This window comes from Scyliorhinus canicula, chromosome 4 (genome assembly GCF_902713615.1).
Source record: "Scyliorhinus canicula chromosome 4, sScyCan1.1, whole genome shotgun sequence".
Classification (NCBI taxonomy): domain Eukaryota; kingdom Metazoa; phylum Chordata; class Chondrichthyes; order Carcharhiniformes; family Scyliorhinidae; genus Scyliorhinus; species Scyliorhinus canicula.
In genome coordinates this window covers 33,300,000-33,324,004 of record NC_052149.1, presented here as the reverse complement: position 1 = coordinate 33,324,004, position 24,005 = coordinate 33,300,000, and the positions used below count along the sequence as shown (strand labels likewise).

General features: G+C 46.6%; 1 protein-coding gene across 24 annotated transcripts in view; it reads right to left on the bottom strand.

The window, feature by feature from the left end:
- The window catches only part of LOC119964463 (receptor-type tyrosine-protein phosphatase F-like), a 529,423-nt gene that overhangs the window by 222,719 nt on the left and 282,699 nt on the right, over window positions 1-24,005 (bottom strand). For all 24 annotated transcript variants that reach the window (XM_038793980.1, XM_038793995.1, XM_038793985.1 and 21 more), the window contains one exon: window positions 23,219-23,407. In XM_038793980.1, coding sequence (XP_038649908.1) covers window positions 23,219-23,407 — 189 coding nt within the window. The remainder of the gene's footprint in view (window positions 1-23,218; window positions 23,408-24,005) is intronic.

Genomic DNA, 24,005 nt, shown 5'->3' with positions numbered 1-24,005 from the left:
TTTAACATGAAAGGTTGGTGAATATTTCTGTAAAGCGGGACAAGCGCAAGAATGCCAAATTTTTACACAGAGGGTAGCGAGTGCCTGGAATGCACTGCCAAGGGAGATTGTGGAAGCAAGTACATTATCGGCGTTCAAAAAGCATCTCAACAAATACATGGTTTGGATGGGTATAGAGGGAGACAGCATTAGGAAGTGCTGAGGGTTTTGGCCAAGGGTGGTATCATGACCGGTACAGGCTTGGAGGGCCAAAGGACCTGTTGCTGTGCTGTATTATTTGTTCGAACAATTTAAAAACTACACAACAAAAGGTTGTTTTCTGCATGGCGATTATTCGGCCAGAATTGACTTGGCAACCAACTAACACCCTTTTCTTGTATAGAATAAATTGTTGTGATCCATTGAAATTTGGCATCCTTGCGCTTGTCCTGATGAGTGCAAGACAAAAAGCTGCAGCAATATTCAAGTTCTGAATTACCGGGCCACAGGTTGGTGATGTGCTAAATTCTTTTTTAAATTGTGTTACAACTCAGGATATTCCTGCTTGAATCAAGCTGCCACACTTAAATAAATTACACAGGGCAAGGTCATCATTAAAATGCAGTTCATGATTTATCAATTGCTAACTTTCCCTCCCCCAATGTATAAAATATTTTGAAATAAATTCACACAGCTGAAGTGCATCATTAGATGTATATGCAACAAATCTCTGTAAAAAGACATTCTAATGCCTCATTTCTAAGACCATTCTATTATATGGCAGATTAATTATTACTTTAAAACTCAGTAGTAGTAATACCTTCTACTTTACATTCCCTTTATGGAGTAGTTGAATATCCTATTGTAATCATTTATCGCACCTTCTACAGCCACAGTCAGCAGCAAGGGGCTAATCACACAGACTCCCACACCTAACTACTACACAATATAGACACAGAATGATGAGAGCATTGATCAAAGACAGGAGAATTTTATGATGCTATCATAGTTCAATGGTTTTCCAACAATTACTGTCTACTACATTCACACATGAAGAATGGTCATTTGAACAAGGTGGTGGAAAGAAGCCCGCAGAAGCAGGACCTAGCATTAATCTGTGACTTTAAGAAAAGACTAGGCAGCACAGCGTAGTGGTTAGCACTGCTGTCTCACTGTGCCGAGGTCCTAGGTTCGATCCCGACTCTGGGTCATTGTCCGTGTGGAGTTTGCACATTCTCCCCGTGTTTGTGTGGGCTTCGACCCCACAACCAGAAGATGTGCAGGGTAGATGGATTGGCCACGCTAAATTTATAAAAAAAAGAAAAGACTAGAAGAGGAAATTAAATTAAAAATGCCCTATGTGTTTGTGATTTGATAGGATTGGATCCCAGTAAGAACACAAAACCATATCGCCAACAAAACCATATGAAATCAAAGGATAACCAATAAATTCCAAAGTATGCATGCTCTACAGTCATATCTCCCATTAAAAGCATTTTTTAGCTTAATGTGACCTAGGTGCTTTTTAAAAAAAAAATCTAAAATGTATACACTTACAACATTTTTGCAGAGCCCAGATTTGAGGATCCAAAAGTGGGTATATCCACCAATTTGAAAAATAGTATTGAGTAAAAAAAACCTCCTTTTAACTAGACTCACTCACTGTAATCAAAACACACCCTACTGGCAAGACTATGGGCGGAATTCTCCGACCACCCCCCCCCCCCCCCCCCCCAGTCGGGTCGGAGAATCGGCAACGCGCTGCGCGAATCGCGCCACGCTGCTCCGACACCGGGACGCAATTCGCTGCTGGCGCGGCACCGACTCTCCGGCCCGTGCCGGCGCGCTGATTCTCCGGCCCAGATGGGCCGAGCTGCTGTCATCAAAATGCAGAGTCCCGCCGCCGCCGTTCTAACATCCTCTGAGCCGGCGGGACCTTGGCGTTGAAGGGTCCGGGGGGGCGGCCTGTGAGAGGGGGGGGTGTCCGAACCCAGGGGGGGGGCCTCCGTAGTGGCCTGGCCTGCGATCGGGGCCAACCAATCGGCGGGCCGGCCTCTCTTCCCCCGGCCTTCTTTCTTCTGCAGCGGCTTCTGTAGCCCTGCTCCATTTGCCGTCGAGGCTGGCGCGGGGAAGAAGGCCACTGCGCACGCGCTAGTTGGCGCCGGCCCAACTGCGCATGCGCAGACCCCGCAGCGCCGGGTTCAGGCAGGAATTGGCAGCTTGAGTGGCATAGGCCGCTCCAGCACCGTCCTAGCCCCCTGTGGGCTGCAGAGTGGGGTCCCGGAACGGGCGCCGACGCCGGAGTAAAACACTCCCGTTTTTACTCCGGCGTCGGCACTTATCTGCCAATGGGAGAATCCCGCCCTATGTTTTAGACAATCTGTTATATTTTAAATGATTATATATTTACTGTTGTATTGTTTTGGTTTTGAAAATTGTTGAAACTTGCTCAATAGTTTAATAAATAACTATGCATGGCATGGGAACATCATAAAGCTACAAAGTCAATGAGGTCTAGTTCCAGCTATATTATTTTACTTGCACTCACCTGGGTTGCATTTGAGTTGTTAGAACTGGCCATAGCACCTCTCGAGTTAGAAAACGGGTAAACAAAGTCACAGTTCCACACGTCGTGCGAAACAGATTTGGATTAGATCATGGTTAGAATTTTAATGCTTGTTTTGCTGCTATTGATCATCTGAATAGCTTTGACCTCCAAATTAGAAGTGAAAAATTATCTATATTACAAAAAGGATTTGGGTATCTGGTTTAAAGTTCACACATTTCTGGACTGCTATTTAATGACCAAATTTCTGCTGACAGTCCAATGAACTTTGCTGAATTGAGCCCTTTTAAGGTCTGGATGAGATTTAGCTATAAACTGTCATGCTTGAATAGATGACAAATACAGTCTCTCAGCTCGAAGTAACAATGGGCCATACCTTTGTCAGGTTGACAATCAGCACAGATTGCCACTCTGTGCCCAATTACTAAAGTGTGTTTCCTTACTAGACTGTCTTGCCCAACCTTTATGACTCAGGCCAGCTGTGATCCAGGCATAGTATCCCCTCACTCTTAAATTATAAGTGCCATGGAAATTTTAAAAGATCCTTGACAAGCAATGGCACAGAGCCCTAAATTACATGCCCAGACCTGCCCAGGTGGCCTGTAAAATTCAGCCCATGGAGTAAAGAAATACCTACAAGTATTGAATGCTACTTGTATCAAGGGGTGAATGTAGCCAAAGATTTATAAAAGCCTGAAAAATAATGGACAAAGACAAAAAGGTCTGAAAATACGAGAAGGAATCATGTAATTATAATTTTTTTAATGATTTTCATTAAAATGCAGAAGTTTCTAGGCCATTTCAAATAGTTTGAATTATGAGATTTTGAGTGGGTAGAAACATTAGTTTTCCATTTGTTTATCTTCTATTACCATCAAGACTGTGAGCAATGTATTAGTATGAAATCACCAGTGCCCTCGGTATTTCAGCATTCAATGCAGTTAGTGCAGTAAGTGAATGTCATCCAGGATGTAGTCCATACTGACAATAGAACATGACCTTGCTGGATTATGTACATGCACAGTAAAGCAAAGTAAAGGACTGCAGCAGCACTTAAGAACATCAGAATTCGGAGGAGGAGGTGATGATTTGGCCTGTATGCCATTTGATAAGGTCATGGCTGATTTGATTGTGGCCTCAACTCCACTTTCCTATCTGCCCCATGACTTTCAACTCTCTATTGTCATTCAAAAACCTATGCAAGGGGGTCGTGTGATGTGAGCGCAGAAGCATCTGCGTTTTTGAAAGCTCTGGCTCTACTCGTCTTTTAATCCTATATTTTACCCTGATGTACATTCCATAATTATCTTATTTTGGAATATATGTCTTGAACTATGTCCCTGAATGATCCTGATTGGAGTTTGGTGGTGAACAGCTGAGTGGGGTAGGGCCCAGCTTGCAGTTGCGGTTTAAAAAAATATAAATTTAGAGTACCTAATCATTTTTTTTCCAATTAAGGGGCAATTTAGCGTGGCCAATCCACCTAAACTGCACAGCTTTTGGGTTGTGGGGGCGAGACCCACACAGACATGGAGAGAATGTGCAAACCCCACACGGACAGCGACCCAGGGCCGGGATTCGAACCCGGGTCCTCAGCGCCGTAGTCCCAGTGCTAACCACTGCGCCATCATGCTGCTGGAGTGCCGATTTTGACGGTGAGCGAGCCTTCACCTTGGTAGTACTGTTTACATTGGGATGGTGGCTGCCATGTTTGGATGTTTTGGATGATGATCGCGTCTCCGTGGTGCAGGTTTGTAGTGCTCACTTTGATGAACTGCAAAGTATTCTTAAGAGAATGGTGGAAGCGCAGAAGAGAATCCTGGTATTTGATAGAGCAATCTCCCTGGTGGGGGTCACCTTCGGTGTTTGAAAATCCTGCTGCATGGTGTGCCATCCATCCTGCCTGACCCGGGTAATATTGGGCTAGACAAGGCATGTTCATGAGACCTTTCTCTTGTGAGGTGTGGGAGGCAAGTTCCCGATTGAGTTTGAAAATTGGTTGCTATGCTTTTGTAATCTTGATTTAAAGGTTAGATGGAGCACATTGTATCCAGTTTTCAGGGTTGATTGGAGGCCCCAACCACTGGTTTTGAGTTGTCCTGTCCTCAATGCTCGTCGTGAGGGTTTGGAGCTGTTCCTGGCCGTTTGGCCGTCGATGTGGCAGAGGTGAAGACGCTTTGCTCGATGGAACTTTTGAGAGATCCCGGAGGGTTGTTCGATGATCCTGTCATGGCCTGGGCCATTCCAACAATTTTGATGGTTAATATTGTGAAAGTTCATCAATAGCCCTGGATTATTCCCCTGTGATTATGCTGTTGATTTCACATGGTTGAATTTTCTCCTAACAAGTGTGTGCAATGTTTGAGCATGAGTGGTGAGAGGGTCGATTGTTATCCTGTTTTAGCAAAAATGATATTGAATCGGTAAAGTGATAAGTGGTTTGTGCACAGTTTTGACCTTTTTTATTTGCTATAATTCTTGCTTCATGAGAGGGTTTGCATTTTAAACTCCCCTTATCTCGTTTATAGAGAAGATGAGTGGAGCCACAACGGGGTGATAGGTGGACGGTTGATGTGGTGGTGGGTGTGGGTGATAGGGTTAGCTAAGTCCTCACTTTGGTTAAGGATAGTCGCCCAGTTAGAGCCAATTGTATTGGGCTTTTATTTTGTTGCTTTGTATTTTGAGAATCTGTGCTCATCTCCTTTGAAGGACTAGGCAGATCTTGTATCCTGGAGAGGACTGGGTTCCTTCTGGATAAAAACAAATTACTGCGGATGCTGGAATCTGAAACTAAAGAGAAAATGCAGGAAAATCTCAGCAAGTCTGGCAGCATCTGTAGGGAAAGACAAGAGCTAACGTTTCGAGTCCGATGACTCTTTGTCAAAGCTGCTGGAAAATCTCAGCAAGTCTGGCAGCATCTGTAGGGAGAGAAAAGAGCTAACGTTTCGAGTCCAATGACCCTTTGTCAAAGCTCTTGTATCCTGGAGAGGACTGGGTTCCTTCTGTTTCTTTTTTATGGTCGGCGTTTTTAGAGCTATTGGAATAAGGAGAAATGAGTAGTAGCACATGCCTGGATGTGGTCAGTTAATCTTTGTTTTATTTGAAGTGGAGTATGTATGCTATGCCTCTGTATTGTTGGAGCCTTTCCTCGGTTTGTGGGTAGGCACCCTCCTCCAAGAGACCTTATACAATGGCTTCCTGAGTATCCTCCTCATTGTGGGTCTTCCAGAGGCAGGCGGTACCTTTGTCTTGGTTGAGGCATCATTGTTCTGTCCCCTAATATCCTTTTTACAATGGCATACTGTGTATCTAACATTCTTGGGTTATTCGGGCATTCCTTCGGGGAGATATTCTTCTCTTCATTTGGGTGAGCAGCGTGCTGTTATAAGCCTGGTTGTGGTCCAGTGGGGATTTCCCTCAATTGTTCCGGTGTGGAGGGAATCAGCCCCCACTCCCAATATCCTGGGTTTATTGACTCCTGAATGCTCCCCCCCCCTTGCTCCTAGACATTCTCCTTTATTTATCCTGTTTCAATTAATGTGTTGGGAGGTGCTAACGGCACTGACTACAATCCGAGTCTATAGATGCTAGTCCTCTCTGTATAAATATGTAGAATGATGATAATTCTGTACTGATTATGGTGTATTTTGCAGTATATGTAAACCATCCTTTACGAACTGGGGTTCTCGTGTATTTTCTTTGTATTTAAAAAAAAAAAATATGGTAAGATTTAAGAATTCGTGATTGGGTCCTGTAGGAGTACAGACAGGTCTGGTGTATGAGGGAAGGAGGTTACAGTATGTTGTTGGTATTCTGGAGTTGAGGAAGATATGTTCTGGTGCACACCTGAATGTATCCTGAACACTCCTGGTCGTTGCAAGCAATTGTTGCATGGGAAGGTGTGCACCATTTAATTACATGGCCTTATCCTTCTCTTCTCTGTTCTTTGGTGGTGCGTACAGAGGCACCAAATTAAGTCTAATGATTGTACTGAGCCAGTTATATTGCTGTTCTCCTGTTACCCTCTGTAACTATGTATGTTGAGATATTTTTTTTGTAGAGCTGTACTAGATGAAAAACTTCAATAACATTATTTTTAAAAAACTTCTGGAGAACTTGACAGACTAACAGCAACCTGAAAGAAAAAAGACTTTTCGGGCAGGATTCTCTGTCCCATCGCACCAGATTTCTGGTGGGGCGCGCCTCCGGGATTCTCTGTCTCGCCAGCCGGCCAATGGGGTTGGCCATTGTGTGCAGCCCCACGCCGTCGGGAAATCCCTGGGCTGACAGCACAACGGAGAATCCCAACAGCAGAGATTCCAGCCCCTCATCTCTGTCTTAAAAGGAGGCCTCCTTTTTAAAAATTTGTTCCCTAATTCTTCTCTCCCCAACAAGAGGAAACATCCTCCCACTATCCACCCTATCACGTTGCCTCAAGGTCTTGCATGTTTCAATAAGATCAACTCTCATTATTCCAACCTATTCAATCTTTCTTCATAAAATATGCCCTTCATTCCAGGAATAAGTTGAGTGAACCCGTTTCGCAAATTATTTTCCGGTGTGACCCCAATTTAACTCACCACCACCTTCTCGAGGGCAATTAATGATGTGCAACAAATAATGGCCTTGCCAGCGATGCCCACATCCCACGAATGAATACATTGTTAAAAACCTCAAAAATTAAGGTGATCCCAGACCCCAGAAGAACAAGACAGCAATGAAGCAACATAGTAACATTTGATACGTTATTATTAAAGTTTGTGTATCATAAACAACATATAATAAATGATATATGAACATCTGTGAACAAATATGTACATTTTTAAAGTAGTTTGTAAAATTATTTTATGTATGTTTCAGCTAAACTCTCTATATTCCATAGCGACAAAAGACTCTGAGAAATCCCACTACCAGCATGATTACATTGTAATCAGCTCCTCTTCCACATACAACTCACTCAGCAGCCCTTCCCTTTCCTTCTCTTCCTTCCCTTTCTCCCCACCCAGCCTCAATCACTTATCCCACCCACTACCCCCGCCTCCCCCCACCCACCCACCCAACTTCCCTGGACAGCCACCAGTGGGCTGCTGCAGCTCCCCCTTGACCAGTGCCACCTACATCCACACAGCTGTGGAAGCCTCCACCCAAAAGGAATAGGAACCCGGGTACCAGGGACTCTCAGACCATGGTGGGCCAGGAAGTGGAGTGCCTTCTATCACTGGGCACTTGGGTAGTGACAAAGTCCAGTGTGGCCAAGCCAGAAGCAGCGCAAAGCATTAAATACTGTTGAGGGTGGAATGTGGGTGAAACCACAGCCAACTGGAATCCCCAACCCTCCGAGGGCCAGAGTCTGACGTCGAGTGGCAGACTGCGCTTGGGTCAGGACTGAGCCACTTCAGCAGTAACCGGGCCCTGGATTAAGCAAGAAGATCAGTTGTCCCGCTGTTGCAACTTCAGCATCAGAGGCAGCACCAGGAAGAATGCCCACTGCTGGAGGCGCTCTGCTGGAGGTGCATACAGGAGCAGCAACCACTGTAGCAGTGTCACTGCATCTCCCAATCTCACAAAGCAAGTCAAAATCAAGTCAGAATTAGCAAATTAAAGAGAGGGATTGAGTGATGGCCTCCTGGGGCTAGGCGGAGGGTGGAAAAAAAATTAATAGGGCATTTCTCATCCCTGTTTGTATATTTCACAGTCCTGGAAAGTGTGTTAGAATTTACAGTTATATTGTGATACAGAAGTTTAACATGGGCAAGGTTAGACCAATGCTAAAGACACAGGCAGTAGACATACATATTCATCAAAATAGGCATTAGACGTTGTCAAATACCTTATACTCTTAAATATTACAAGGTTGACAGGATAACTGCATCATTATAAATATCTAGTGTGATTCTCCATCTTTAAACTGAGAAATGTGTAGTATTTACTGCATGCACACTTATCATGCAATTCCAGGCATGAGAACTGTCACCTCTAGCTATTTTAATTATACCAGGTCAAGAAATGTTATCTGAAAGGTATGAAAGGTCTGAAAGAAAAAACCCGATGACTCACACAGGCCAATGTTTACAAAAGTTCAACAAGTGGCTGGCTCTCAGTACTTCAATATTAATGCCTACTCTTGCTCTGATAAAGACACAGGCAGTGCAGATTCAGATTTTCTGTGGACCAGTTTACAACCATTTAACTTTAGCTTCAAAAGCAAATGGGTGCAGCAGCCCACATCAACACCCGTTCTAGTCACTGTAATTGGGGGGGGGGGGGGGGGGGGGGGGGGGGGGGGACAAACTAATATTACTACGCCACCATTGTACCATATTCTGCTGAAAGGCTCCAGTATACAGGAAAGTTCAGCTACAAAAAGCTTGGACTTGTCCATTACAAGAGTGGTTGGTGGAAATAGGGAAAAGAAATATCGCCAAGAAAAAAAATCTTAACCCAACAATAATTGATCACACACTTTCTAGTTCAAGAGTTCAAATGTAAGAGGCGCGATTCTCCCAGCCCCACGCCAGCTGATCAGCTGCAAGTTTCAAAACTAAAGTAGTTCTGTAAATAAAACATATTTTATAAGATAACAGAGATTGAGGCACAGTAATGGTGAACTAGCATTCAAACATGGTGGACATGATAGCATAATAGTTGTCAATAGTAATCCAGAAACCTGAGTTAATGATCCAAAGGCATGAGTTCAAATCCTTTCACTGGGTTAAGGTCAGTTTATAAAATAAATCTTGAATAAAAATATAGCATCAGTAATGGTGAACAAGGGCAGCACGGTGGCCTAGTGGTTAGCACAACCGCCTCACGGCGCTGAGGTCCCAGGTTCGATCCCGGCTCTGGGTCACTGTCCGTGTGGAGTTTACACATTCTCCCCGTGTCTGCGTGGGTTTCGCCCCCACAACCCAAAAATGTGCAGAGTAGGTGGATTGGCCACACTAAAAGTGCCCCTTAATTGGAAAAAATAATTGGCTAATCTAAATTTAAAAAAAAATATTTAAAAAAAAGTAATGGTGAACATAAAATGGCAGGATTGTTGTATCAACACATTTGGCTCCTTTAGGGAAGAAAATCTGCCGCCCTTCTCTGGTGTGGCCTATTTATGACTCTAGATTCAAAGCAATATGGTTGACTCTTTGCGGTGAATGTAATATGATAATTCACACTATGTCTTTGTAAGCGCAGTAGCGTTATCCGACCACTAGGGGGAGTAGCTCTGGGAATGCTCAGGGGCTTGTACAGGGCTCCACCCTTGGCTCCGCCCACGACTCCTCCCCCTAGTGCTGCTGCATAAATACCCTTGTCCAGAGTCAGCCTGCAGTTCACTGAGAGTTCATCAACGGGTAACAGGCTGGCTCTGTAGTAAGTCAATTAAAGCCTATATTCATATCGGAAACACGTGTCTGGTGAATTGATGGTTCCATCAATTTAATCGACTTAAGAACAGCAAGATCGATCATGGAATCAGCCCTCGAGCCTGGACGCCTGAAACTTGACCCGCAGGATGCAGAGGCTAAAGGAATCTTCTCCCACTGGCTGCGGTGCTTCAAGGCCTACCTGGCAGAAGCGAGCACAGCCGAAACGACATAGGAACAGAAGTTGAGTCTACTACACGCGAGGGTGAGCCACAGAATCTCTACACAACTAAACTCGGCCGGTTCATATACTGCGGCGCTAGCAGTACTCGATAAGATATATGTGAGGCCCATTACCGAAGTTTACGCATGCCATGTGTTTACGACTCGCCGCCAGCTGCCTACAGAATCACTCGCCGAATTTCTAAGGGAACTCAATAATTTGTCCAATTACTATAATTATCAAGCGGTTACCGCGGCTGAACACCGAGAACTTGCTGTACATGATGGTTTTGTAGCGGGCCTCAGGTCTAATTATGTGCGCCAACGATTGCTGGAAAAGGGGGCCCAAGACTTAGAAACGACTGTGGAAGCTGCTACCACGATGGAGGTCTCCTTCCGCAGTCTTAACTCGTTCCCCGTGGACCCCGCGACCCAATCATGGGCCCCCGACGAGTGACTCCCCCAGGCCTGTGCTACGCGGCCGCCCAGCCACCATGCTGCCCCAGCCAGCCACTATGCTGCTCCGGTCTGCCATTTCTGCGGCCAGAACCAGCACCCGCGGCAGCACTGCCCAGCCCGCAACGCGACCTGCAGCAGATGCGGGCGGAAAGGCCACTACGCAAGAGTGTGCTTCGCTAAAAGGGCCCCAGCTTCCAACTCCCCAGCGGCACAAAGTAATCGCTCCCCACACCCGCAGGCCCGGAAACGCTGCGGCCTATGCCCCGACTCCGCCCCCTCCAGTCACTTGCGATCCATGGTGGCCGCCATCTTGGCAAACCTCCACCACGTGGTCGGCCACGTGCGACTCGTGGGGGCCACCATCTTGGACGCCATCTTCCTCGCCGCCCGCCACGTGCAATCCACGGGCCCGACCTGCATCTCTGCGCTCGGACAACTCATTGGAAGAATACGACTATGAACTCAGAGGGCAGTCATCACGGGGCCACTCCAGCACAGCTGATCGAGCCGCCGACTACCCGCAACTCAGCGCGGTCACTCTGGACCAATCACGCCCGAAGCATCTGCGAAATTCGATGGCAGAGGTCCAAATCAACGGGTACAAAACGCCATGCCTCTTCGACTCCGGGAGCACCGAGAGCTTCATACATCCAGACCTGGTAAGACGCTGTTCGCTCCCCATTTTCCCCATGCAGCAAACTATCTCGCCCGCTTCAGGCTCCCACTCGGTCCAGATTCAGGGGCGCACCGCCGCGACACTCACAATCCGAGGCGCTAGCTACTCAAAATTCGAACTCTACGTTTTGCCCGAACTCTTATTAGGCCTAGACTTCCAATGTAACCTTAAGAGCCTCACCCTCAGCTTCGGCGGGCCCCTGCCCCCACTCACTATCTGCAGCCTCGCTACGCTGTGAATCCCTCCCCCCCTCCTCTCTTCGGCAATCTCACAAAGGACTGTAAACCCGTAGCCACTCGTAGCAGGCGGTATAGCCTGCAGGATAGGGTATTTATCAGAGCAGAGGTCCGAAGGCTTCTCAGTGAGGGGATTATAGAGGCCAGCAATAGTCCCTGGAGAGCTCAGGTGGTGGTCATTAAGACCGGGGAAAAATTCCGCATGATTGTCGACTATAGTCAGACCATAAATAGATTTACGCTCCTCGACGCGTATCCCCTCCCCAGGATTGCAGACATGGTAAACCAGATCGCCCAGTACCGGCTCTTTTCCACGGTGGATCTGAAGTCTGCATACCACCAGCTCCCAATCCGCCCGGAGGACCGCCACTACACGGCATTCGAGGCCGATGGCCGCCTCTTCCATTTCCTCCGCGTCCCTTTCGGCGTCACTAATGGGGTCTCGGTGTTCCAACGAGCACTGGACTGAATGGTGGACCAGTACGGGCTGCGGGCCACGTTTCCGTACTTGGACAATGTCACCATCTGCGGCTATGACCAGCAGGACCACAACGCCAACCTCCACCGTTTTCTCCAGACGGCACAGAAACTGAATCTCACGTATAACAAGGAGAAATGCGTTTTCCGCACAACCAGACTAGCCAACCTCGGTTATGTCGTGGAAAACGGAGTCCTGGGCCCAGACCCGGACCGTATGCCCCCTCTTAGAACTCCCCCTCCCCCATTGCCCCAAGGCCCACAAATGGTGCTTGGGTTTCTTTTCCTACTACGCCCAGTGGGTCCCTCAATATGCAGACAAAGCCCGCCCACTCTTTAGGGCCACACGATTTCCCCTGTCAGCCGAGGCACACCAGGCCTTCGACGGCATCAAGGAAGACATCGCCAAAGCGGTCATGCGGGCGGTGGATGAATCCACTCCATTTCAGGTAGAGAGCGACGCCTCAGAGGTAACTCTTGCAGCCACTTTAAATCAGGCAGGGAGACCAGTCGCATTTTTCTCCCGTACCCTCTCCGCTTCAGAACTCCGACACTCCTCAGTCGAGAAAGAAGCACAAGCCATTGTGGAGGCTATCCGTTACTGGAGGCACTACCTCGCAGGTAGGAGGTTCACCCTCATCACCGACCAAAAATCGGTTGCCTTCATGTTCGACAACTCGCAAAGGGGCAAAATTAAAAACGACAAAATTCTGAGGTGGAGGATCGAACTCGCCACCTACAATTACGACATTAAGTATCGACCCGGGAAGCTCAACGAGCCTCCGGATGCCCTATCCCGCGGGACATGCGCCAGCGCGCAGATTGACCGATTGAAAGTCATCCACAATGACTTCTGCCACCCGGGGTCACCCGGCTCGCCCACTACATCAGGGCCCGAAACCTGCCTTTCTCCAACGAGGAGGTAAAAGCGCTCACCAGGGACTGCCCGATCTGTGCGGTGTGCAAACCACACTTCTATAGACCAGACAGGGCCCACCTGGTCAAGGCTTCTAGGCCCTTTGAATGCCTCATGATTGATTTCAAAGGGCCACTCCCCTCAACTAACAAGAACGTTTACTTTTTAAACATTTAGACGAGTTTTCCCGTTTCCCATTCGCTATCCCATGCCCCGACATGACCTCCCACAGAGTCATTAGGGCCCAGCATAGCATCTTCACCCTGTTTGGTTTCCCCAGCTACGTACACAGCGACCGGGGTTCGTCCTTCATGAGCGACGAGCTGCGTCAGTACCTGCTTGACAAGGGCATTGCCTCGAGCAGGACTACCAGCTACAACCCCAGGGGGAACGGGCACGTGGAGAGGGAGAACGCGACGGTCTGGAAGACCGTCCTACTGACCCTCCGGTCTAGAAAGCTCCAAGTCTCCCAGTGGCAGGAAGTCCTCCCAGAGGACTATTAGGTCCCTTTTTTGCACAGTGACCAATCAGACCCCTCACGAGGGGCTCTTAATTTTTTCCAGGGGCACTACCACGGGGTCTCACTTCCGGCATGGCTGAAGACACTGGGCCCCATACTTCTGAGGAAACACGTCAGGGCACACAAAACCGACCCCCTTGTTGAAAAGGTGCGCCTGCTCCACTCCAACCCCCAGTACGCATTTGCCGAGTTCCCTGACGGACGTCAGGACACGGTATCCCTCCGGGATCTGGCACCCGCCGGATCCAGCGCCCCCTCTACCCCCACAGAAGGACCTCTCACCTTACACCCCATGCTGCCGCCCCCTTGCACCCCCGAGCCCGCTCCACCAATTCTGCGCACCCGCGTCGGCCAGCCCCCCCAGTCCTCGGTCGAACCAGGAGAGTATGAAGCTCAGATACAATCCTCCCTGGAGTCCGCCATCATACCCCAGCACACAACACCCATCCAGCCACCGCAAAAGGCTGCAACCCCGGTGCTCCGCAGATCACAACGGACAATTCGACCACCGGACAGACTGACGTTGTAGACCACCACCCCCGCCGGACTTGATTGTTTTTTTGCAGGGGGTGAATGTGGTGAATGTAATATGATAATTCACACTATGTCTTTGTAAGCGCAGTAGTGTTATCCGACCACTAGGGGGAGTAGCTCTGGGAATGCTCAGGAGCTTGTACAGGGCTCCACCCTTGGCTCCGCCCACAACCCCTCCCCCTAGTGCTGCTGTATAAATACCCTTATCCAGAGTCAGCCTGCAGTTCACTGAGAGTTCTTCAACGGGTAACAGGCTGGCTTTGTAGTAAGTCGATTAAAGCCTATATTCATATCGGAAACACGTGTCTGGTGAATTGATGGTTCCATCACTCTTAACTGCCATCAGAAACAGCCCAGCAAGCCACTCAGTTGTACCAAACTGCTATGAAATTAAGAACAAAACTGCACCACCCAGCATCAGCCCAATTAATCCTGGAAAATCCTTGTCACCGTGTCAGATGGTGAGAAAACCAACACAAGGGAAACGCCCTTCCTGACCTCATCCTCTCCACAAACTATCCATCACAGATGCATCCATAATCATGACATAATTGGTGGGAGTGCCCGCCACAGGATCCTTGTGGAAGCAAGGTCCTGTTTTCACAGCAAGTACACCCTCCATTGTGTTATCCGGCATTAATATTCAAAACATTCAAACATATCTGGCAGCTCAAAACAGGTGGTGCTGGGGGCCAACAGCAGCAGCGATGTATTCCTCCACAATTTATTTTTAATTTAGAGTACCCAATTCTTTTTTCCCCCCAATTAAGGGGCAAATTAGTGTGGCCAATCCACCTAGCTTGCACATCTTTGGGTTGTAGGGGTGAGACCCACACAAACACAGGGAGAATATGCAAACTCCACACAGACAGTGACCTGGGGCCGGGATCGAACACAGCGCTGTCAGGCAGCATATCCCCCAATTAGAACACTGGCTCAAAGTGGAATGTAGCAGAACATACCTGCAGCAGCAGAGGTGTATCTAAAATGAGTTGCTAGCCTGTTGAAGCTACAGTACATGACCGACTCCCTGCATGCCAAATACTAGAAACAATTTGCTATAGACAGAATAATGTGCACCAACAATTAGTTTATCATGCCAAACCTCTGCAGTCCTACTGCACCCAGTCGTGAATGGTGGGGGACAATTAAACAACAAATAGGGGGAGGCTCCATGAACAGCCCCATCTTCAATGGAGACAGAGCCCAACACAAGTTCAAAAGACAAGGGCAAAACCTTTGTCAAGTGCCACGCGAATGCTCCATCTTGGTCTTAGCCTGAGGTTCCCACTGCCACAGAAGAACTCCTTAGTCAATTTGATTCACTCCACAATATCAAAAATCATCAACTGCAAGCAATACTGCAAAAGCTAGGGGCACTGACAATATCTAGGCAATACTGCTAAAGAAAAGGTACACAAGCCGTTGACTCTAGCCAAGTTGTTCTGGTACAATGTGCTGGGTTCCAAAGAAGAGTCATGTTGGACTCAAAACATTAACTCAGTATCTCTCTCAACTGGTGTTAGCACATCTGCTGAATTTTTCCAACACTTTGTTTTAATTTCAGATCTCTGGCATCCACAAAACATTGCTTTTATTACAATAATGTGGAAAATTGCTCAGGTATGTCCTCCCCACAAAAAACATCTAATCCTGCCAATTTCTGCCCCATTAGCCTCAATCAGCAAAGTGATGGAAGGTGTTGCCAACAGTGCTATTAAGTAGCATTAAGTAGCACCAAGAAAGCACAACAGTGCCTCTTCGGCCTCAGGAAACTAAGTAACTTCAGCATGTCCACACTGACTCTTACCACCTTTTAAAAATGCACCATAGAAAGCATCCTTTCTGGCTGCATCAGCCTGGTATGGCAACTGTTCGGCCAAGACTGCAAGAAACTTCAGAGAGTCTTGAACACAGCCCAGTCCATCACACAAACCCACCACCCATCCATTGACTCTGTCTACACCTCCCACTGCCTTGGGAAAGAGGGCAGCATAATCAAAGACCACTCCCACCTGGCTTACCCACTCTTCCAACTTTTTCCATCGGGCAGGAGATACAAAAGTCTGAGAACACGCAAGAACAGATTTAAAAGCTTCTTCCCTGCTGTTACCAGACTCCTAACCGACCCTCTTATGGACTGACCTGATTAATACTACACTCCTGTATGTTTCACCCGATGCCGGTGTCTATGTATCTACATTGTATGCCTTGTGTTACCCTATTATGTATTTTCTTTTCATGTACTAAATCATCTGTTTGAGCTGCTCGCAGAAAAATACTTTTCACTGTACCTCGGTATACGTAACAATAAACAAATCCAATCCAATCTAAATTTACACACTTAACCTGTTCATTGATACTCAGTTTGGATTCCACAGACCTACTTGGCTCTAGAGCCTATTACAGCCTTGGGCCAAACATGGACAAAATAACTTAGTTGAGGTAAGCATAGCTGTCATAGAGCCATAGAGTTTTATGGCACAGAAAGAGGCCTTTCAAGCTATCTTGTGTGCACTAGCCATCAACACCTATCCATTCTGATCGTATATTCCAGCATTTTGTCAATTTCTAAATGCTTCTTAAATGTTTTGAGAGTTTCCCGCATCTTTTCAGACGGCGAGTTCCAGATTCCCATCACCCCGTGGGTGAAAATGTTTTTCCTCAAATCCCCGCTAAATCTCCTGCCCCTTAGCTCAAATCTGTGTCCCCTGCTTATTGACCCATGTACTAAGGGGAGATGTTTCTTCCTATCTATCATATCTGTCCCTCATAATTTTGTACACCACAATCAGTCCCCTCTCAACGTTTTCCTTAACCACTAAGGAAAACAAATCCAGCCTAGCCAGCCTTTCTTCATCCTCAATGGCATGGCAAATTTTGATCCTAATATGGCATCAAGAAAACCAAGCAAAATTGAAGTCAATAAGAATCAGGGTGTGGTGGCTCAAGACATTGGTGGGTGTCCTGTATTTAACAAAAGGGTTTATTGATGAACGGCAAAGGCAGGTAAAGGAGCAGACAAGGTAAGCGACCATTTTCCATTATCACTAAACTTGAAGACTATTTCCCAGGTGTGGCCACCTTAACCTGGTTTTGATAATTATTTGCTCGATTTAGCTCATAACGTTACCTAAAATTAGATTTTGCTTGGGAAAAGAGGTGCCTCAGTGGTCAGGTAAACATAGTTTTGAGGACCCAGGGTTAGTTTAATGTAAAATTATGTGTGGTCAGTCATCCGTATGCTTAAGTATCAGTATTTTATAGTCCTTTTTTACTCTCCAAATTTAGAGTACCCAATTATTTTTTTTCCACTAAAGGGGCAATTTAGCGTGGCCAATCAACCTACTCTGAACATAGAAAGTGTTGCTGGAGCGCAGTCGGTGGGGAGGGTGGGTTGGTGCGGCCTAACTTCTGCAATTACGACTGGGCGGCTAACATAGCCATGATTAGGAAGTGGGTAGTGGGGGAGGGGTCGGCATGGGAGATGATGGAGGCGGAGTCATGTAAAGACAACAGTCTGGGAGCATTGATAACGGCACTCTGTCGTTCTCGCCGGCCCGATACTCCAGAAGTCCGGTGGTAGTGGCGGCTCTGAGGATCTGGGGGCAGTGGAGGAGATGTAAGAGAGTGGATGGAGCATCGATTTGGACCCCGATTTATAACAACCACAGGTTTGTACCGGGTAGGCTAGATGGCGGGTTCTGGAGTTGGCAGCGGGCAGGAATTAGAAGGATGGGAGATCTATTTATAGATGGGAGCTTTCCCAGCTTGAAAGCTTTGGAGGATAAATTTAAATTGCCAGCAGGGAATGGTTTTAGGCATTTGCAGGTGCGTGACTTCCTGAGAAAACAGGTGCCGGCCTTTCCGCTGCTGCCGCCATGGGGGATACAGGATAGAGCAGTTTCCAGTACCTGGGTGGGAGAGGGGAAGGTATCGGATATTTACCAGGAGCTTTCGGAGGCGGAGGAAACTCCGGTGGAGAAGCTTAAGGGCAAGTGGGAGGACAAGCTAGGAGGAGAGATAGAGGCGGGTCTATGGGCGGGTGCCCTAAGCAGGGTTAATACCTCCTCATCGGACTTAGCCTGATACAATTTAAGGTAGTTCACCGGGCACACATGACAGTGGCTAGGATGAGCAGGTTTTTCGGGGTAGAGGATAGGTGTGCGAGAAGCCCAGCAAATCATGTCCACATGTTTCTGGCATGCCCGAAGCTTAGAGCGTTTTGGCAGGGTTTTGCTAAAGTAATGTCCACAGTGCTAAAAACACAGGTGGTGCTGAGTCCGGAGGTAGCGATCTTTGGAGTGTCGGAAGATCCGGGAGTTCAGAGGGCGAAAGAGGCCGACGTCCTGGCCTTTGCCTCCCTTGTAGCCCAGAGACGGATCTTATTACTGTAGAGGGACTCAAAGCTCCCGAGTGAAGAGACCTGGGTTAATGACATGGCTGGGTTTCTCAGTCTTGAGAAAATAAAGTTTGCCTTAAGAGGGTCAATGTCAGGGTTAGAACATAGAACATAGAACACTACCGCGCAGTACGGGCCCTTCGGCCCTCGATGTTGCGCCGACCTGTGAAACCATCTGAAGCCTAACTGACCTACACTATTCCATTTTCATCCATATGTCTATCCAGTGACCACTTAAATGCCCTTAAAGTTGGCGAGTCTACTACTATTGCAGGCAGGGCGTTCCACACCCCTACTACTCTCTGAGTAAAGAAACTGCCTCTGACATCTGTCCTATATCTATCACCCCTCAATTTAAAGCTATGTCCCCTCGTGTTGGTCATCACCATCCAAGGAAAAAGACTCTCACTGTCCACCCTATCTAACCCTCTGACTATCTTATATGTCTCTATTAAGTCACCTCTCAGTCTTCTCCTCTCTAACGAAAACAACCTCAAGTCCCTGAGCCTTTCCTCGTAAGACCTTCCCTCCATACCATACTTTGCAGGGACAAGCCTTTATATGCCCCATCATCATCGAACAGGCCATCCAGCTTTATAAAAATGCGATTCTGGTGTCTGGACTAGTACCATCCTGGAAGAGTTTCATCCATTGTAGTGATCTGCTGTGCTCGCCCCAATGTGGCATTCCAGAGGGATGTGGCCCTCCAGCGGGATGTGGCCCATGAACAGGGTGAAGTGCTATGTGGACACAGTTCGTCTAAGGAGGAGGTGGTGCAGAAGGAGGAAGATGCAGAGCAGAATGGAGCTGATGCAGTGCAATGAGGCGGCTGGGGCCATCTTGGGAGTCAAACAACCCATCAGAATAATTAGGGCACATTTAATCCAGACATTTTTGACCTGAGCACTACCCATCAGCAGGACTGCATGCTCTGAACCTACTTGTGCTCTGACATGAGAACGCATTCATGAAACATGCAATTTTGAGTGTTACATTCTTACTGACAATACATGTTACTCTCTCCATTGGTCTCAGTGACCCATTTAAAGCCCATTGCTTTCCTTATCCACTTCTTCTTTCATTTGCAGTTTTGCCAGAAAAGAATGAAAGCACACATATATATGATCATGGCACATCTTTGGTCGAATTAACATTTCGCACAAATGAACTCATCAAGTAAACTATTCAATTCAATGAATGTGGCACAGGAATGAGCCTTTCCTCGTAAGACTTCCCCATCATACCAGGCAACATCCTAGTAAATCTCCTCTGAACCCTTTCCAAAGCTTCCACATCCTTCCTATAATGTGGTGACCAGAACTGCACGCAGTACTCCAGGTGCGGCCGCACCATTGTTATGTACAGCTGCAGCAGCGGGACTTCGGCCCATCGCGGGCCGGAGAATAGCTGCGGGGGGCCCGCCGACTGGCGGGGCGCAATTCCCGCCCCCGCCGATTTCCCAGGTGGCGGAGAATTCCGGCCACGGCGGGGGCGGGATTTACGCCGGCCCCGGGCGATTCCCCGATCCTGCGGGGGGTCGGAGAATTCCGCCCATGATGTGGAATGTTTCAACTTAATAGAGGCAAGTAGCATCGATACATTCAAGAGAAAGTTAGATAAGCACATGAAGGAAAAAGGAATAGAAGGATATGCTGAAAGGGTGAGGTAAATTATATTGGGAGGAGGCTTGCACACAGCATAAATACCAGCATAGACTAAGTAGGGAGGGTGGCCTATTTCTGTGCTGTATACTTGATGTAACAATATAACTACACAATTTCCTTCTTAAAAAGACACATTAATCTACAGTTTTCTGTATAAATATATATTTCCCTTTGACCTCAGCTAGTCTATTCTTCATCTTTCTAATATCTGCATTAAATTCTAGTGCCCAAGATTTATAGGAATTGATTTGTCTGACTATATACCATTGACAGAACTATGGAACATAAGACCATAAGACATCGGAGCAGAATTAAGCCACTCGGCCCATTGAGTCTGGTCCGCCATTCAATCATGGCTGATATTTTTCTCATCTCTGTTTTGAAAGATCGTTCCTTTAGTCTGAGATTATGTCCTCTGGTTCTAGTTTTTGCTACAAGTGGAAACATCATCTCCACGTCCAATCTATCCAGGCCTCGCAGTATCCTTTAAGTTTCAATAAGATCCCCCCATATCCTTCTAAACTCCAATGAGTACAGACCCAGAGTCCTCAACCGTTCCTCATATGACAAGCTCTTCATTCCAGGGGTCATTTTTGTGAACTTCCTCTGGACCCTTTCCAACATAAACACACCGAGCCAAAGATAAAAGTAGAATGACATAATGTTGCCACCAATATTAGAACATTTTTCAAATGATACTCAGCAATTTTAAGGACTGTTTTTAAGATTTGGCTTTTTATTTTTCCTCACAAAATTTAGTCATGGTTTTTATCAAAAACATTTTAAGGGGGTTCTGCAACTACTATATATCATAAACCATCGCTTCAAACATTTGTATTCATTTTTAACTTATTGCACACCACCACTCCCCAAACAAAACCAGAAGCAAAATTTTTTATCAATTCAAATTGCTGAGTATTTGTGTGGTGCATGAAAAGAGAACTAAAACCATTACACAAACGGCTATTTCTTCCATAACAGTGGGAAAATTCACCATTTAAGGTACAAAGCTATCTTTCACTCTTTATTCTTTTAATTCAACATCATTATGAGAATGGTTACCTTTTTAAAATAGCAATTAAACAATGGTAATTTATTTCTGAACAATGTTTGTGCACCTCCTATATCGACAGCTGGGGCGGGATTCTCCGTTTTAGCAGCAGAGTGTTGGCGCCGTCGTAAACACGGAGCGTTTTACGACGGCGTCATCTGGGCGCTAGGAGCAGCGATCCCCCAACCCACAGGGGGCCAGCACAGGAGCCTCACGCAGCTCCAGCTGCTGATACGAGCCCCAGCACTTACGACCACAGGTCCACGCATGCGCTCCACGGCCAACGCGGGTCTGCACATGCCCACCACGGTCAATTCCGTGTCGACCCCCACGCAACATGGCGGCGTTCTTCAGGGGCCCGGCGCGGAGGAACATAGGAGCCTCCAGAATGAGCCCGCCCACTAATCGGTAGCCCCCAATCATGGGCCAGGCCACCGTGGTGGCCCCCCCCCCCCCCCCCCCCGTAATTGGATCCCCCCCCTCTCCCCACCAGGACGGCCCCTGCAGCCAGAACATCGAGGTCCCGCCGGGTGGGGCCACACGCGGACATTCGTCTTTGGGCACATTTAGCGGACCCCAATCGGCGCCGCGGCGACTGTGCTGGCGCGATTTGCGCTGATTCTCTGGTTGATGGAGAATCGGCGGCCTGGCGCCGGAGCGCCGTGGCAGGATTCGTGCCACCCCACCTGGCAATTCTCCGACTCGGCGGGGTATCAGAATCCCACCCCTGGCCTCTGAAATCAAACGTAAAATTAATAGTGGCATTCACAATGGGGAAAAAAATATATACGTTTTATGGAGATCTGCAAAATTGGCTTTAGATACCAATGATAAAGGAATCTTTTGGAGATTTATTTCACAAAGCAAATACAACTAGCTTGTTCATTAAACAAAGAATTACAGAGTATATGGCACAGAACCAGACCATTCTTCTCAACCAATCCATTCCGATATTTATTTGTCACTGAAAAATTCTCTCATCCAACTCACCAGCAAAACCCTCTGCTCCTTTCTCACTCAATTGCATACCTAGCTTTATTTAAGAGTGTTCATCTCAACAACTCCCTGTGTATAGAGTGCAGCATTTTCACCATTCGCCTGGTAAAGGCACTCCTTCTGAACTCCCGAACTGATTTCTTTATGTTTATCTTATATTGATAGTCTCTAGATTTTCTCTTCCCCAGAAGTAGAAACAATTACCTTTCAGTGGAAACATAGTATTGGCATCATTAGTACTATAACACAGAACTTGCCTGTTTGAAGATAATGTGCAAAAAATGTAGGTAGATTCCTTTGAACTCAAGGTGGATCGAAGAGGATATTCATAGCAATTGAGGTTCGGAAACATGTCTTGCTGAATACTTGAGCCAGGCAGTTACAATGGCATTGTTGATAATTAATCAACTAGGCTCACCAATGGAATTTATCCTTAGTCTAAAGCCCTAAAAAGTAAACTGTATAATTTTAGCTGATTAAAATTCAAGTTATCTCCATGCACAGATGGTCTCCCAACGTTTTGGGTCTGTTAACCTGCACTTAAACATTCCTCACTAAGTTAAGTGAGAAATGAAAATTGCCCTACAGGAAGAGAATATAACCTCCATATTGGACATACATTTCTAAATGTCTTGCATTAAAAGAGTCAAACATAGTGATAGATTGCCTCATTTGTCAACTGCGTTCCAAAAAATGAATATAAATAAGATTTGATTAATCAGTTATCTATCACTTTTTAAGTATTAAGATAAACCTGCTTCTGGGAAATATAAGACAACCAGCTATCGGGCAATCAGACACTTAATTATTAGTGTCAAAACTCAATTTAATTATTACTCATTACCACTATGCATCAGCCACAGAGGAGGCAAAGAAAACTCAACCATACTTCTCCATTGCTTAGGCAATTTTCATAGGGATCTTCTCACCTTTGCTCACTTCCAGTGGACAGGGAATGAAATGACGGCATCACTGGATATACCCTAATAGACTGTATGGTAAACCAGTCAAGTGCATGGACTGTAAAAATGGCCAATGCTATCTATTTAAAAAAAATACATCGACAGTGATTTGAATAATAGGAAAGAAATGCATTTATGCTGAAACACCAATCTCCGCATAAGCAAACAGATCAATAAATAGCTTCTAGGAAACATCCTACCTGATCGGAGTTGTTTAATTCGACCATTGCTGATGCTGGTGTCCACTGGCAGGAAGTCTTTAAACCATGTGATTTCAGGGTCTGGGTTCCCACTGGCAGCACAGAGCATTGTTGCTGTGCGGGTCCGTTCCACCACCTTGAGTTGTGGGCCCATGTCAATGGTAGGGAATCCATGAGGCAGCTGTTCCTCTGTTAAAATACAAGTGATAGTTAACTTCAGAATTCTTTGTAATGTTACCTCTTGGGCCATCCAACATCTTTTGGGTAAAAATATTGTCACCTTTCAGACTCTTGTGTTTCCTCCCTTTCAAGTAATTTTTCCCAACCTCCACTTCCAATTCATATCAATCACGATTCCATTGCCTTCCTTCTCGTTACCTTTCTAGCATCCAAGGCTTCAAAGTACCTTGGATAAGTTGACAGTTAGGCCTCTGTTCTGGGCATTCACTGAAAAGTCCACCACAGGTCCTTGTCCTCAGTAAACATTCACTCTGATCTATCTTTGTGCTCTAAAATCAAAAGGGTGCAAGCCAGTGTATCTTGATTATAAGTAGTTTAGGTCACCCATTATGAGATCTGCCTGGGTAAATCAAGCCCCATTAGGCCTAATTCCTCTCAGCCGAAAGTATCCACTACTTCAGGGTTATTCTGGAGAGCAAAGATAGCAACTTGTTTCTTTTCTCAATTACAAATCAACTTCATACACCCCTATTTCATGCCCCCATCACCCCAATGTGTGAAGCGCTCTGTGTCACTTTACCTGCCCTTTTAATGCCCCTTCCTTTTG